The sequence below is a fragment of the Chroicocephalus ridibundus genome, chromosome Z (genome assembly GCF_963924245.1).
Source record: "Chroicocephalus ridibundus chromosome Z, bChrRid1.1, whole genome shotgun sequence".
Taxonomy (NCBI): Eukaryota; Metazoa; Chordata; class Aves; order Charadriiformes; family Laridae; genus Chroicocephalus; species Chroicocephalus ridibundus.
Genome location: NC_086316.1, coordinates 29,944,471 through 29,960,291, shown reverse-complemented (window position 1 = coordinate 29,960,291; position 15,821 = coordinate 29,944,471). Strand labels below are relative to the sequence as shown.

General features: G+C 41.6%; 1 protein-coding gene across 5 annotated transcripts in view; it reads left to right on the top strand.

Moving 5' to 3' along the window:
- Positions 1-1,853: 1,853 nt before the first annotated feature.
- The window catches only part of PRRC1 (proline rich coiled-coil 1), a 29,484-nt gene continuing 15,516 nt past the window's right edge, over positions 1,854-15,821 (top strand). Inside the window, exons 1-5 of one of the 5 annotated variants that reach the window (XM_063320741.1) lie at positions 1,854-2,009; positions 4,528-4,661; positions 8,067-8,183; positions 11,362-11,748; positions 12,996-13,153. In XM_063320741.1, coding sequence (XP_063176811.1) covers positions 8,087-8,183; positions 11,362-11,748; positions 12,996-13,153 — 642 coding nt within the window. In that variant the 5' untranslated portion in view covers positions 1,854-2,009; positions 4,528-4,661; positions 8,067-8,086. Of the gene's footprint in view, positions 2,010-2,061; positions 2,199-4,527; positions 4,662-8,066; positions 8,184-11,361; positions 11,749-12,995; positions 13,154-15,821 lie in introns of those variants that run through there. The other 4 variants (XM_063320742.1, XM_063320745.1, XM_063320740.1 and 1 more) reach the window with 4 other exon arrangements.

The window sequence follows — 15,821 nt, the reverse complement described above, 5'->3', positions numbered from 1 at the left end:
GGCCCTTTCACTTTAGCAAGCTGCAATCGCGCCTGGACCTGTGCCATTGCAGGGACTTGCCCTTCAGGAATCTGCCATGGCACCTGAGCCTCTGCTCTTGCAGGGCCCTTTCTCTTCAGGAAGCTGCCATGGCACCTGGGCCTCTGCTCTTGCAGGGCCTTTTCCCTTCAGCAAGCTGCCATGGCGCCTAGGCCTCTGCCATTGCAGGGGCAATTCAGCAAGCTGCCGTGGTGCCTGGCCCTTAACTCTTGCAGGGCCCTTTCCCCATCTGCAAGCTGTCATGGCACCTGGCTCTCTCCTCTTGCAGTGCCCTCTTCCTTCTGGAAGCTGCCATGGCGCCTGGGCCTCTGCCATTTTAGGGGCCTTTTCCCCTCCCTGGAGCGCAGTGGGGCCTGGCCCGATGGACCTGAAAGGCCTCTTTGCGCCCATCTCAGCGCCACTGCCTCACGGTGTCTTGTCTTGCTGAGCCCTCTTTCCCCTCATTCAAGTGCTACAGGGACACAAGCTGAGAAAGATGGATGCACTTGCTGCTGCCATCGAGCCCAGGCTTTCTGTCCCTTGCTGTTCCTAATGGCGCTGGCATTTCTTTGCGGGTAAAATGTCCTCTTTTGGCAGATGGGCGCTGTCATTTCCCCAGCACCCCTCATCACCACCCCCACCAGCCCTCCCCATCTCAATGCTGTCTGCAGGACTTCCACCAGCACAGCTCCTCTTTGCTGCAAGTGAACCCCACAGAAATGGCAGCCCATCTTCTCCATGCTTCCCAGGGCTACTTGCCCTCCTCTCACACCCCGGCTCTGTCACCCTGTTGGCCAAGCCGGCCACACAAATCGAGGGGAAAGACAGAAGGCGGCTGCTGGGTTTGGCACCAAGAGCTGCTGTTGAGCCCCAAAGGAAGACCCAGGCCCCAATGGCATGAAAGGCCAAAGCTCAACTAGGGTTGAAACTGGCCAGTGTTGTGTCAGACAACAAGAAATGGGCTTTTGAAGTATGTGACTAGCAAACGGAGGAAAACATTGGGCCGATACTTGATGATGGTCCCCTGGCAAACAGGGATGCAGAAAAAGCAGAGGCACTGAGTGCTCTTGTTTGCCTCCGTCTTTAATACTAATGATAGACTTTGGGCTGCCCACTCCTCCGATTTGAAGGACCACAACTGTGGGAACAGTGGCTTTCTGTTGTGTACGCTGAAATGGTGAGGGGCTGGTTGTACCCCTTGAATGTTCATTAAGTCCATGGGACCTGCTGGGATTCCTCCTGGAGCACTGAAGGAGCTAGTGGATGTTACAGCAGGACCCTTGTCAATCATCAGCTAAAGGTCTTGAGAGTCTGGGGAGGTCCCTGCTGACTGGAAGCCCAGAGGGACATCCTGGAGGGATAGGTCCTGTTGTCATGGAGGAATTTAATAAAAGCTTTTGTAACTAAAATATACTTTAAATTCCCGTAATTAGTAATCTAGAAAATACTGCCTGATGATTTGGTAAGGCTGTTTAACCTCGCCAGAGAAAGAACTCCTAGAAGCTCTTAGATATCCATACAGCTCATCATTTCCCAACGTGGGACGCTAAGAAAGCCAAAAATATGGCACGGGGCAGTGAGTGAACCACTTCATTGTGCTGTGCAGAGTTCCTCAGCTCATCCCTCTCTGCTCTGCTCTGCTCTGCTCTGCTCTGCCCTGCCCTGCCCTGCCCTGCCCTCTCCCCGGCCGCCCGCGAACGTGGCACAGGAGACGCCACACTCCCCGCTGCAGCCATTTTGTGCACACGCAGTGAGGGCCGCAGGCAGAATGTTCTTCTCCGCCCGCCCGGGGCGGAGCGCGCTCGGCAGCACCGCCGGAGACGTGGCAGCGCGGGGCGGAGCCGGCGCGGCGCCGCTCTGGCTGCTGGGAGGTGTAGTCGGCGGTCGAGACGGTCGGTGGCTTCGTTTATCGCCGGTGGAGCCCGTACCGCGGTTTCTGCGCCACGCGAGCACGGGCGGGCAGGGGGGCAGGCAGCTGGCTCTGCTGCTCGGTGAGGCGGCGTGTCACGGCGGGCCGAGGGGACGCGTTGGCACCCGTTGTCCCCGGCGGTGGGGAGGGAGTGGCTGGAGGGCTGGGCGAGGCCGGGCGGTGTTGGCGTCCCGCAGCGGTGGCTTCCCCGCGCTCCCGGCTGGCCGCTGCGGCCGTTGGGTGTCCTTGGGGCCCGAAGCGGCTGAGGCAGGTCCGGAGGTTTGGGCGGCGGTGGGGGGCGGGGAGCAGCGCGGCCTGTCGAGCGGGGGTGCCGCGGAGGTGTTTTCCGGCGGGGGGGGTATGCTGGAGGGGTCGATGTCGCTGTGCCCGACCTGCCGGCCTAGGCCGCGCCGCTCTGTTGGCCCGTCAATGCCGGGGCGGCTGCCGGCCCGAGTGCGTGTGTTTGCCCGTGTGGTGGCCCCGTGCTCAGCTCCGGGAGCCCTCCTGAGCCCTCCCGCCCGGGCGCCTTTCCGCCTTGGCGGCACACCTGGGGCTGCACCGTGTCGGCCCCTCACTGGGCTCAGCCTTGGAGAGCAGCTAGGGGCCTGACCCTGCTGTGGGCACTCTGGGTTGTTCCTCTTGTTCTGAACCATCTTGCCCTTCTAAAGGGCAGCCGTGGTTCCTGACCCCGCTATTGACAGGAACCCACTTTGGTGCTTGTTGTTAGGTGTGGGTCATGGGCTATGAATGCAGATCAGAGTCCTTACAGCTGGACTTCTTGCTGCCTTAGCGACTGGTGGCATTGGGAACACAGGCAGGGACCAGGCACACCATAAAATTTCCAGTTGGCTTGTCCTGGTTTCTTGCTAGGTCATGTATATTTTTATGCTCTTGTGAGTCACCCTCCCAGCGACCAAGCTTCCTCTGGGTACTATGTAGAGAGTCTGGATGCCTGGCCTCACGGCTGTGCTTTTCAGCCTTGCCGCTGGGGATGGAACTGCTGGTCCTGGTAAACCTGTGTGGCTTCAGCTTGAATCTGTCAGTAGCTGATAGAAGGGATGCGTCAGGAGGTTTACTGGTTATTATAATGTCTGGAGGCATTGTTGAAGTGATTTGCCCTTTATTTATATGATTTATTGTCATATGAAAGAAGCATTATTTATTTTGGGGAAAAGACTCTGAAAGTGCTGGAGCTGTTGTATTCCGTAATATAATTAACTATTGGTGCAAATTGGTAGAATGTATATGGGTTTGTTTAGCTGTTTCTTTAATGGATTTTAATGTAGTGGTATGTCACATGGTATACCAGATCAGTAGTTCTCTGATTGTGGTCATCAGTGATCTGGAACTAAGTGATCCATGGAGCTACATGAATTTTGTGATATTTAATAATAGGCATTTGATAGTAAGGGTGTACGTGGTCTGGAACAAATCCTGAGAGTTGGCAATGGCACTAAGAATGTGGGATATGAAATAATTCTCAGAGATTAGGAACTTTTTAGAAAAGTAGAACTTTTTTATGGTATCTGTGGTCTACTGTAACTCTCTCTGCAGTAATCTTAAGACAAGGCCAACCCCTTCTGGCATGCCTGGTGTTTTGAGTTGTCTTGGTACTGCATTAGGTCTGAGGCATACTGGATTCTACTGGATTCTGCTTGGTGAACAGATTTTTTTTTTTGCTGCTGTTAAAATGTGAAAAAGTGATGCAACATTATTTACGCTATGAATATAAAATAGGTATAGGAGAGTTCTCTGTGCGTGGTGGGTTTCCCCTACTCCTCTCCTGATTACCCCTCTTTAAAGCTTTGGACTTTAGAACAAGTCATTTAGTATCAGGTGATTAAACAGATGATCCCTCTATGCCCTTCCTTTGGCTTCAGTGAGGCTTGTATGTCCTCTGGGACCTGCCTGCATTTAACAGACCAGAATCTGAAGGAAGTTTTATACTTGACTTTGTGTTCTCCCTTTTTAAGGTGGAATAAACCAATGTGAGGGATTTTTCAGACGAAACATTAATATACTAACAGTTCAACTCTCTTTTTCTTCTTTTTTAAAAAGTTTTGTCTTTTTGATTGATGTCAGCTTCACTTCATTTCTTATAACCAAAGGTTTTCCTTTTTTTCATTTTCTTTCTTGCTTCCTTCTTGGTGATTCTGTTTTCAGTCTCTCTTGTTTGCGTCTTTATAAGTTCTTGGGCTTTTTTTCCCTTTCACTTCTTTCCTGTTGAATAGAAGTATGTTCCTGTGAATCTGTCTACCAGTTAGTCCAACCCAGGATGTAACATTTTATTTAAAGAGGTTGTTGCACTGGGAATGGCTCCAAACAATTCGATTTGTTCAAATAAATAAATAAATAAATGACTGCAGCTTATTCTGGACAGTTGTCAGCTTGTGTTTAGCCATTAAACAAGGTGTGTAACCAGTACTGTGCCACACACTTACTTAAAAATGTTAGGCATATTATGATTAAAGATGTGAAGCTTAATACCACTTGAATTTAGTATTCCAGCTATGGTGTGTTTTTTTCATTTTAGGCTTCATTTAGGAATAATTTTTCTTCTTAGGGTTCTTAAGTATCTTGTGGTGCTTTTTTTTTATTAGCAGGAGCATCTACTGAAATACAAGAAGGGGTTAATTAAGGATGACTGAAAATATGGCCTCGTTATAAACTCTGAAGTATGACTGACTTCTAGATAACGTGGTTTTATCCATGTGAAATTTACTAATCTCCATTTGTAAGTAATCTTGCTGTTAACTGTGAATTTCTATATTTTAGAGTAATAACCTGAAGACATGGTTATATCATAAGATTATTGCAAAATATTAGTGCAAATGTAATTACCTCCTATTAAACTTAAGTTAAAATATGAATAATTTACCAGTTCAGCCTTGTAGTCTCTAAATCAAATTACTTCATTCCTGCTTTTAACACAAGCCCTGTTAAAATTTTCAGTCAGAACTTTAGCCTCATTTTCCCTTCAATATACATGGGCCTTTCATTGGGGAGTTTGGTTAATGGCTGAGATCTGGCTTTAGGTTAATGGATGAGATTCAGCGTTTAGAATCCATAAAATATAGTTACCAGTCAACTAGGGGTAGACCTTGTGGTATACTTATTTTCTTTGTGTAACGTGGGGGTTTCACTTCATCCCTACAGTGTCTGCATTAGTACTGACAAGGACTATTTTTTTAATGTAATAATTAATGGCAGCCTAGCAAAATTCATGCTTCTGCTTCTTAAAGGGTTTTTTTTAAGGATGACTGACCATTGGGAATGTCACTTTTCTGTGCTTGTCTGTATTTCTCTTTTCCTTATCCCTTCTTTTTTACTTTCATATAAGCATAAGATTTTCTTCTAGCTAAATGTGTCGAGATTATCAAATTTGTGAAATCAATTTATGATCACAAATCACTAGGTGGCAGTGCTGCTGTTATTTTCACCTAATTGCACATGCTTCACTTGGCCTGTCCTAGAGTTAGTTTTTCCTTTGTCTTTTCAAATTAGTAATACAAAATGTTCTAGTTTGCAAGAAGTCACAAAAGTCACTTCCTTAAGAAATTAGGCTGAATTTTCACATGCCACGTGTTGCTAATTATGTGTTTGTGGGCTAGGAAGAATTATCACTTTTCTTACTGTAAAGTTAATAGAGAATAGCAACTACAGAGTTATTTACATTTCTACTAATTCCTGACTTTCCAGATGTCAGTTATGTTAATTTTCAGGGGGTTGTTGTGCTGTGCCCCTCCCCGCCTTCCGTGCTCCCCGCCCCTCCCTCCCCCTCTCCCCCTCCCTCCCCCTCTCCCCCTCCCTCCCCCTCTCCCCCTCCCTCCCCCTCTCCCCCTCCCTCCCCCTCTCCCCCTCCCTCCCCCTCCGGCTTTAATATCTCTGTGAAGCCTTGAAAAAGCTTTGCATGGGGTTTTTGAAAAGCCACTCTGTGGAACTTTTTGAGTCATTCTGCATGGCCTCAGTATTTATTTTAAGTAATAAGCACCTCTCAGCAGTTTTTAATCATGGCATTAGGTGAAATCAAGCAGCAGGTTAAAAGAGCCTTGATAAAATAAAATGTGTCTAGGATTGGTCAGTGATTACTTCCATTGCACAGTGGAAAAAATTTTCATGCTTTGCAGTGTATAATTGGAAGAAGAATGACTTTAGAAATACTTCTATGAGGGGGAATGTAAACTCCTGTACCTTGATTAAAAGACAAAATCTTATTGCGAATTCTTCTGCTTAGTGAGGTTTAATGGAAGACTGTGCAGTTCCTTTCTAAAGGATGATATGTACTTATTCTGCAAGGACAGTCTGTTCCTCACCAGGCAGTTACTGACCCTTTCACCACATCTGAAGAGAAGCTTTGAAATGAATTGAAGAGGTACTCAGAACCTAAAATCCCTCTGTCATAAGAGTTTTCATGAAGAGTGCTGCACATAAACCACATGTACTTGCTTTCTGAGGCTGGGCTCAAATGTTTAATCTTGAATAGCTTATGCAAAGCATACTGGTTTGTCAGAGAGACTATAATTTATTCTACATGTTTTTGATGCTTTTATTTCTTTTTGAGACTCTTGTAAGCCTGTTAGGACTAACACTGACATCCTACTTTTTGGATTTTTCAATTTTGTTATAACGATAATTTTTCCTCCATATTAAGAGTTGTGTGTATGTTTAAAACAACAATAAGGCAACGAGGGGTTTGGGGTTTGGTTTTTTTTGAAAGAGAGGAAAACTTGTGTATTTTTGTAGGTGGAGTTCTTTTTATATACACGTGGGTATTTTAATTTAACACATTATCTGTGTTTCCTCTGTAAATTTTCCTCTGTAAATTGTTAAAGGCAATAAACTGTCAGTCCTCAGTAGCTGCTGATGTAATGGATGGAAAATGTTTGAGTCTGTCTATTTTTCATACATATAATTACTTTGTATAGGGTTATTATTTCATTAAAATTTCCTTAAGAATTGTTACCTCAGAGAGCAGTACAAATAATTGCTGTCTAGTTTACCAGACTTGGGAGGAGGCAGGGTTTTTTGTTAGCTGCCTCTGCACCAAAGAACAAAAATCTCCAGCTGTTCATGAAAGTCTTTATTTTTTTCCCCCTCTCCTTTTCTTCTCCAAAGTCATTTTACATTAATTTAAGATTTTTAAATAAACATACAGCTTTATTTTTCCAGAAATAGTATATTGTAAAAGTTTACTCAAAGATGTTAAAAGTTACTTCCAACGTAATATGGCCTTCAAAATAAAAGCCAAAGTTTTCAAGTACTTTCACTTCTGCTGGTGTCAGCAGAGCAGTATGGTATTTGCATTTTACAGGAATTGTCTGTACTGGAAAACTTGTTCAGTGTGAACTATTTTCAGTGTAATTTTATTCACGTTAGAAGTCAATTTCAGCTGATTTCATTTGGCTTTTCTGGAGTTTTATTTAGCTGACCCCAAAACGCTTCTGCTTTAAGGTAGACAAGATCATGATTAGAGCTTAGGTCACAAAGTCAGGACTTCTGGGCTGTTGCCAGCTATGCCACTCACTGTTTGTGGTGTTCAGCAAGGTGCTTGCCCTCAGGTGTGATGCTCCAGAGCATCTACGGCGGCACTTAAGCCCCGAGAGGTTACAGCTTCTTGGGTAGTCATGGTTCTTTGCTGCCAGAAAGGGCAGACATAGTTCCTCTGTCTCACCTCTTGCTGCGTCTTGCATCCTGTTCTGCATCCCCTCTGATGTCAGGTCCTTGTTTGAGTTACTACAGCTCAATAATGCATCAAAATACTACCCCGTAGTTAAGCTTTTCTTGCAATGGGATATGGGTTTTGTGATGTGTAATTACTTCTCTATGATTACCCATCTAAGCACCACCAGTATATATTGGAAGCAGTAACTGGGCATCCACCGTAAGGTTTCCAGAAAAATGCTTGGATCTTGAGGTATTATCACAGTGATAAATAAATAAAGGGAAGGTACAGGAGAAATTAGACATACTGGATAATTGTGCACTTCAGATCAGTCAATTTTTTTCTTTTTTTCTAGAGTTGGCGTTTGAATTACCTACTCTGTTCAGGAATGTAAATCACTGTGTTGTGGCTTTTACATTCTAATTTAAAATCTTTTCTCTTGTTTCTCAAGATAAGCTTTCTTTTTTTTCCTTACAGCTTTTTGTAGCTGAAGGAACATGATGGAAGAGAGTGGAATAGAGACAACTCCACCTGGCACGCCCCCGCCAAGCACAGCAGGGGCTGCTGCTGCCGCTGCTACACCTGTCTCATTAGGTACAGAAACTTCCTCGGCAACTTGCTCACGTTTATTCATGTCTTTTGAAGCACAGCAATTCACCCAAAAACGTTGCAATCAGCATAATTACAGTGCTCTTCTCCAGACTAACTGGAAGAATTTAAATTGTTTCTTAATCATGGAAATGTGCTTCTTATCTGACATGCATCTGACACACAGACTATTTTAAACATTTTTTTATTCTTGAAACTTTTTTATGAAGTCACATGGATGCACTTGTGTTTTTTAAGGATGTGAGGCCAGGGAAGTGATGCCTTCCACTACAGTGCACAGTTAGATGGGCAGCATAGAAGAGACTTAAAACAAACTTACAGTCTTGTAGGGGATAGTGGTAAAGCTCTTTGCCACTGTTTTTACCTCATAATCTGGCTAACAATCTAATTGGATCTGACAAAAAGTTGGCCAAAAACAATCCAAAATTTTCAAGAGGACCGTTTGAAATCTAAATTTACATCCAGTTTTGTTAATGATGAACCTTGCCCTACGTGTATATTGTGCCTTAGCTAAGGATAGCATGAAGCTGTTATGATTAGCAAAACTAAGCAGAACATGAAAACAAACCTCTACAATTTTTTGGGTGTAATGTTTCAAGTCATGCAATACTCAGTCCAGTACTTAAAAAAATTCAGTAGACTTAATGATAAATCTTTGGAAGCCTCTTTGGAGATTTCTTAGCTAATAGCGAAGACAAAAGCTATGTACTTTGGGGAAACACTTGTTCTTCCTGACATGGTAAAAATGTCTGAAATAATACATGGAAAACAATATGGTGGCAAACTAAATGTCTGCATCAGCAAATATTGTTGGAAGACGCATAGAAAACATTGCTCAACATTTGAAGAAAAAAATTACACAGCATGGGAGGGTTGCTATACAGTTGATTGAAAGTACAGATGTTCCTGACATGTCTCAGCTTACGTTTTCTGCTAGATTCTGTTTCAATAATAAAATATACAAAAGAACGACTGCATTGTCAAATGCTAAAGGAGGGTTGTGCTGGAGAAGATGTATCCTCAACAGTAAATGACTTCTTTAATAAAAGCAGTGTTTTTACTAAATTTGTGTAAGTTTACCCACTGATGGAGCAGTTGCTTTGATTAGGATGAAGATGGATTCTGGAATAAGGTTACAGAGATATTACCCCACATGAAATTTTATTCAGTGCCTCATTCATAGGCAAGCTCTTGCAGCAAAGAAACTGGAGTCAGAAGTGCAGAAAGTGCTACAGGATATCATCAATTTTATAAAATTGTTTAATGATGGTAAATTGTATAAAAATTATCTTTAAATAGTAATTTTTTTTAACAATACTTTATAATGACATAGCGAGCGACCATGAAATCTTTTTGTATCACACAGTGGTTTGCTGGTTGTCGTGTGGCAAGGTATTAAAGGGAGTTGTTGAACTTAAAGGTGACATTAACATTTTTCTTTTACAAAAAGAGAAGTCTCCCAAATTTGCTGATGTTTTTGTGATGACAAGTGGCTGCCAGAAATGTGCTACCTAGTACGTATTTAAAAAAAAAAAAAAAGCACTCATAATTTGTCCCTTGAAGGTAAAGGTGATGTTTTAACAAGGAGTGATATAGTAACTACTTTTTGTAAGAAAGTTATGCTTTTGAGAGACCATTTTGAAAATTGATATTTGGAATTTGTTATGCATTTCTGTTGCCAAAAATAATGCAAGTGTCATCTATAAAAGCTCTCATCGTACACATAAACTTGTAAAGAAAATTTCCTAACCTGTGTAAAAAAAATCTTCCAACCGAAGAGTTTCAGTGGGTTTTGAACCCATTTGCTAAAAATGCCAAAGTGCAAAACCTTCTGGTTAGTTTGCAAGAACAACTGATTGACATCAGGGAAGAAGGAAATTTGCTAGCTGAATTTCAAGAAAAACCTTTGCATAATCGGTGGGTGGGAGTGGAAAACGAATGCCATGGTTTAGTAATCAAAGCCAGCAATGCACTCTTTCCGTTTGGATCTATGTATCTTTGCAAGGTGTCTTTTCCACCTATGACAGCCAGTAAAGGCAAGTATCGAAATAATCTGAACATAGAACCAGACCTTCAAATTGCTGTATCACGAGGTGCTAAACCAAGATTTAAAAGAATATGAGACTTCTTCAATCACATTGCTCACACTAAAATAATTAATAATTGTATTATATTGTATGTTAACAATGATTAACGTATTATATCATTGTATTAATAATATATTAATAAAACCACTTTCAGTGTGAGGATAAAAGTTTTTGTACTGTTAGTGAATTATTTGTTACTTTTTTTATTCATCTTTGTCATACTTTTAAAATTTCTATTGTGTGTTTTTTATAATATACAGTGGTACATATAAATAATTCTTAAATAAATAAATTTACATATGTTGGGAGGGTGCACGTTCAGAAATTTTTTACTGATAGGTGTGTGTGATAAAGTTTGGAGACCACTGCATTAGTGCAGCTTGGCATATCACTTGACTGTCATTGATGTTTAGGCTGAGGCCAGTGAGATGCTTTGTCCAATGAGCCAATGAGAAGCTGATCCAGCAGCTTACTGCTATCAAAAATGGTCGTTTCTGGTTTTCTGAATTAATTTTCTGGTAAAACTTTGTTTACAAAGCAAAATTGGTTTATTCAAGATCATCTGAGGGCCAGATTGAAACACAAAAAGCAGAGGGATTAATTAGGAGGCTGGGTGCCAGGGAAGAGGGCTGCCTGGTGCTCAGCCCGTCTCGTAGAAGTAACTCTCACCCTGCCAGATATTATGAATGTACATTTTATTCTTAAATGTAGGCACTTCCGGTATCATCATTATGCCTGTTGGTTTAGCAGTCACTCAGAAAGAACTGTACTAGCTAGAAATTTCTGAGGCATACTTCAGCTGCTATAAATTCAGTAGTCAAATGTTGACTCATCTTTTTAAGCTTATGACAAATAGCGTCATGCAAGAAGAAGAGATGTGGCTTACAAGATGGAATAACCAAAAATTGAGCACAATTGATGTTGTATGCAAACTCAAGCAGAACTAAAATTCATTTTGAAGGGAGAAAGGCAGACTGGGTCAAAACTGAACATAAAATACCTGAACAATTCTATAACTGAATCTTGGGGATCAAGGGTCAGCATTTCTAAAATTCATGTTTTATCTTTTTTCCTAGCTTTGTCCAGTCCCCTTGCGACACCAAGCATGTCATCTGCTGCTGCATACTCACCACCCTTGCCAGCTGGAGTCTCTCCTCTTCCTCCTCCTATGATGACTTCAGCTTCGCTTCCACTTGTGCCTTCTGCAACAGTTTCTACTATTGCACCACCTTTAACTTCTGCCCCACCTCCTGTTGCCCCTTCAGCTTTTAGTACCTCCATGTCACAGTTCTCTGCATCTCCTCCATTAAGCTCTACTGGTGGCCCTGGTCTTCCTGCACCTCCCACTGGTCCCCCGATTTCGGGATTTTCCATGTCTTCAACCTATGACATTACCAGAGGTCATGCTGGTCGAGCACCACAGAGCCCACTGATGCCATCATTTTCTGCACCTCCAGTCACAGGTAACTTTTTGTTTATGCGTTTTTGTCTTTGTGAGAGAGGATGAAGGATCTCCTGGGTGGCTTTTTACACCACTCTGCTAGAGTCCTGCAGGTTCAGCTTCTTTACTCTTCCGGTTACGCTTAATTAATGTAGCTGCACTCATAAGAAGAGTAGCCTCTTTAGTATATAGTTCTGTAGCAATCAGGCTCACAGAAAAATCTTTGAGAGCTTTATTTTTTGTTGACTTGGACAGGAAAGCCCAGCTGAACGTATATACATACCTTTTGTTTAGATCAGAGGGTCACCTTCAGCCATTATATTTCCACAGAATGATATGATACTTCAGGCTGTAATCTCATAATTTTCAGTTTTTTGTTCTGAAAAGCAGTCTATAACAAGCTGTCCATCACGTGACACCAGCTTCTATTTTCTTGTTTCCAGCCACTAAATTGCATTGGGACAGCTAAAAATACATACCTTCCATGCAAGCAGTTGCTGTAGTTGCTAAACTGATGGCATTTTCTGATAGTGGAATGGAAACTTGGCTATTCAACTGCAGTTGGGCCAGGCTTTTACTATTATTGGTGATATCTCTTTTAAGTAGTCTGTATTAGGAGAATTGTCTAAAAAGACCTATCAATTGTGCAGTGTAAAATAAAAATAACTCTTGATAAAGGCTAGTGTCGGAAAATCTGTTAAAATAGGCTTGAGTAATGGGACAAAGGTTCATGCTTAAATTTTCTACTGTTTGAGTTTCTTTTATTTTCCTGTAAATATGTAAAGCTATTCACTTGCTTCCTCCTTTTTCTATTGCTATTAATTTCCAGCACTCAGGGTTACAAAATTTCCTACTTCTCTCTCTTTTATTATGTATGAGAATATTCCTATCTCTTTGTTCAGAGAGCAACACCCATTCCTCTTTCTCCTCTACTGAGGGCTTATTATTAAAATCTGAATACAATAAAAGCACCACTGTTAAAGTAACCTGCTAAGAAACAATCATTGTTTAATTTTATACATAATGTACAGGCAGTCTTGGTTCTATTAGCAGATATTGTTGAACTCCTTTACAGTAGTTATATCTGCAAACCTTTAACAAGTAGAATTGTTCTGGGGCCTTCCACTTTAGGAAATTAAGTGAATCAGGCCAGTATTATTCTACTCTTCCTGCTCATTTTCCTGTTAAACAATTGCATTTTGCTACACTATAACAAATTAAATACAGTAAAATAAATGAACACTTGTGTTTTATTGTCCCACTTACTAGGTGTTTTGGCAGATCCTATTACTCAACAAGCAACTTTCTCATCACCTTTGGCTCCTGGAACTGGTTCTGCAATCACTTTTCCTGAGGAGCGTGAAGACCCTAGAGTATCTACTGCCCAAGGTGGAGCACCTGCTGGAGGACTGTGGGGGTTTATAAAGGTATGGGGTTTTGTCTGTTACCCTTCACGAGGAACTACGTTTTTTACTGGCTATACCAACACGTATCTGATTTTTTAAATGCACGTTGCTATAAATCCTATCTTTTCTCCAGTCTCATGTGTAAGATGGCTGGTTTTAGTACTGATGTTTGCTGAAACTATGCTTTTGCTCTTCCTCTGTATAGAAGAGGGAGGATTACACAAATGCAGGTGTTCCAAATTAATTTTAGTGCTTGTGAGAGGAAGATGTGCTTACCTAACAGGTTCCATCACGTGTTCTTAAATTGGGTGAACCTTTAGAACCTCTTTAAGACCTGAAAGTTAATTTTTACTTCACAGCAACTGGATGCAGAAAATGTTAGTCTGTTTTACCTCACCAGAATTGTTTGCATATCCCGTTTCTTTATCATTTCCTACTGAACTGAGTTTCATTTCCATGGGAAATCATAGAACAGTCCTGCCTGTTCTATAACAAAAATGTCTCTTCAAGGAGAGACAAATAGATATTCCTATTATTTTCATAGAACAGTTTGCCTAAGAAGGGTCTAAAGTATTTTGTAGGATTTTTCTATTCTGCTAGAAGGCATGGAGTGTATAAAGTGCAAAACAGATACTCCTTGTGGTGTGATCTAATCATACAGAGAAAATAAGCAGCAACATCAAGTAGAGTTTCATTAGCCTATAACCTTTTCAGAGCTGTGGCAAATGCTACGTGTAAGTAGAATCATGAAGATTGTGGCAAAGAGATCTAAGGACTGTGCATGAATGCTGAATCATCTTCAAGAGCAACTCTGTTTTCTGTACTGATTCATACAAAACGTGAAGGAAGAATCAGGAAGATAGATGTCTCAGTGGGATTGCAGAGTTGTGGAGGGACTTTCAAGCCCTTTTGAACATAAAAAGCTGGGAGATGAAGTTGTGTGTTAAATAGCAAACTGAGCCCTCCCTTACTCCAGGAATACACATCTTGACAGTGATACGGTCTTAAAGAGCAAGATTAATCCTCCATCAATCAGTACAGTGAGAGTGGAGTTGCCATGCTGCCCTTTTCAAGGAGACGTGTCTTCTCATGATCATAAAACATAATCTTTCTTCCTTTAAGTAATAATGTCTTTCTTTTGGTCATCATAGTTCTCTTAATATTTGCAATAGATGATAATGTTCCAGAAGAGAATATTATGGGTTTTTTTGGGAACATGATTCTGTAGCCGTTTTTAAAGTACCAGAGCTTGCAATTGCAAATTAGTTGAAAGGCCAATCTCATCCACATTACTGTTGCCTTTATACCAGTAGCATCCAAAACATGTCCTGTTTCTATTTATGGAGAAGGTCTGTATCCTTGACTTCAGTAATAAAATCCAGATTGTCATTGAAGTATTAAGCGTTCCATGTGCTCTGTGTGTTCAGGGACCTCTTTTTGAGAATATCCTAGATGGAAGAATGACAAATCATTAATTACACTGAAGCCATCAAGCTCTTGATGTGTGTAAACACACATCAGACTCTGTTTTTTTTTAAAGATCAGCCAGAATCTGGGAGACTACCTGGTAATTATTACAGAAATGCATCCTGGATTCCCTGTTGAAGGGCTTACACAGTGGTTGCAGCAGTTGTCTTTATTTCTGTTCTTGAAGCGGTTTGAACTACCCTTTTTCTTCTGGTGTTCTTAAGAAATCATGCACCTTTCTTCCACTTTTCCTTCCAGCTAGATAGTATCCAAGACTGTGACAATCTGAAAGTGACAATTAATGGTCTAGAATCAAATAAGACTGTTTCACTTCATTTGATCTGTCAAAGACAGCTGCACAGTCTCATAGCAATTCCAAGATCGGTCAGTCAGTTGTAGTCATTGCACATAACAGCTTGCATATTTGACTATTTGAGCAATGAAGACAGCCAGAACATGAATTTTCAAAAGATTTGTATTTACACTCTGCTGACGTGAAAGATTCTCCATTTGAGCAATTTGGATTTATGTTTACTTAGAATTGACTTGGTAGAAGTTCCAAACTTAATGGCATTATGGTTCACAGAGTTATAGTAACTTCATGTTTTGCATTGGTATAAAACCGTGGATTATTTATCCCTGCTTGTGCTAGGCTGATGAACGTAAAGGCATCTTCCACTGGTAGAAGCCAGAGTGTATGTTCTCCACTATATACTTCTTGCTGCTCAGGAACCTGATTGCCTGCAGGAGATGTATAATGACTTCATATTAGTTAAGCAGCCAGGCTGCTGATTGGAGAAGTAGTGCTTGGCTTTGTATTACTGGAAAAATGCTAGAATTGGAAATTCCTACTTAACATGTTTCTGAGCATCTCATAACATTCACATGTTAAAACAGACAAACTTGAAATAGTGAGAGAGCTGAAGGAGGAGGAATATAAACTTCCCTGTTCTTTATGCCATCCTGTGGGTACATGAGTAGTCCCAAGGGTATGTGTATTACTCACTGAACGCTACCATTCAGAAAAATCTTGTGTTATATTCATGAGAAAGAAGTGTCTACAGTGGGCTTTGGCTTGAAAAAACTTAATTGTGCTAGAGTAATTGTTTAAATTTCTTAATGAAATTCTACAGTCAGGCTTAGTGTTCTGCACAGTGGTGAGAAGAGTACCTGAACCTGATAGTGAACTATTTCAGCATGAGGCATGGGATAAGATAATCGT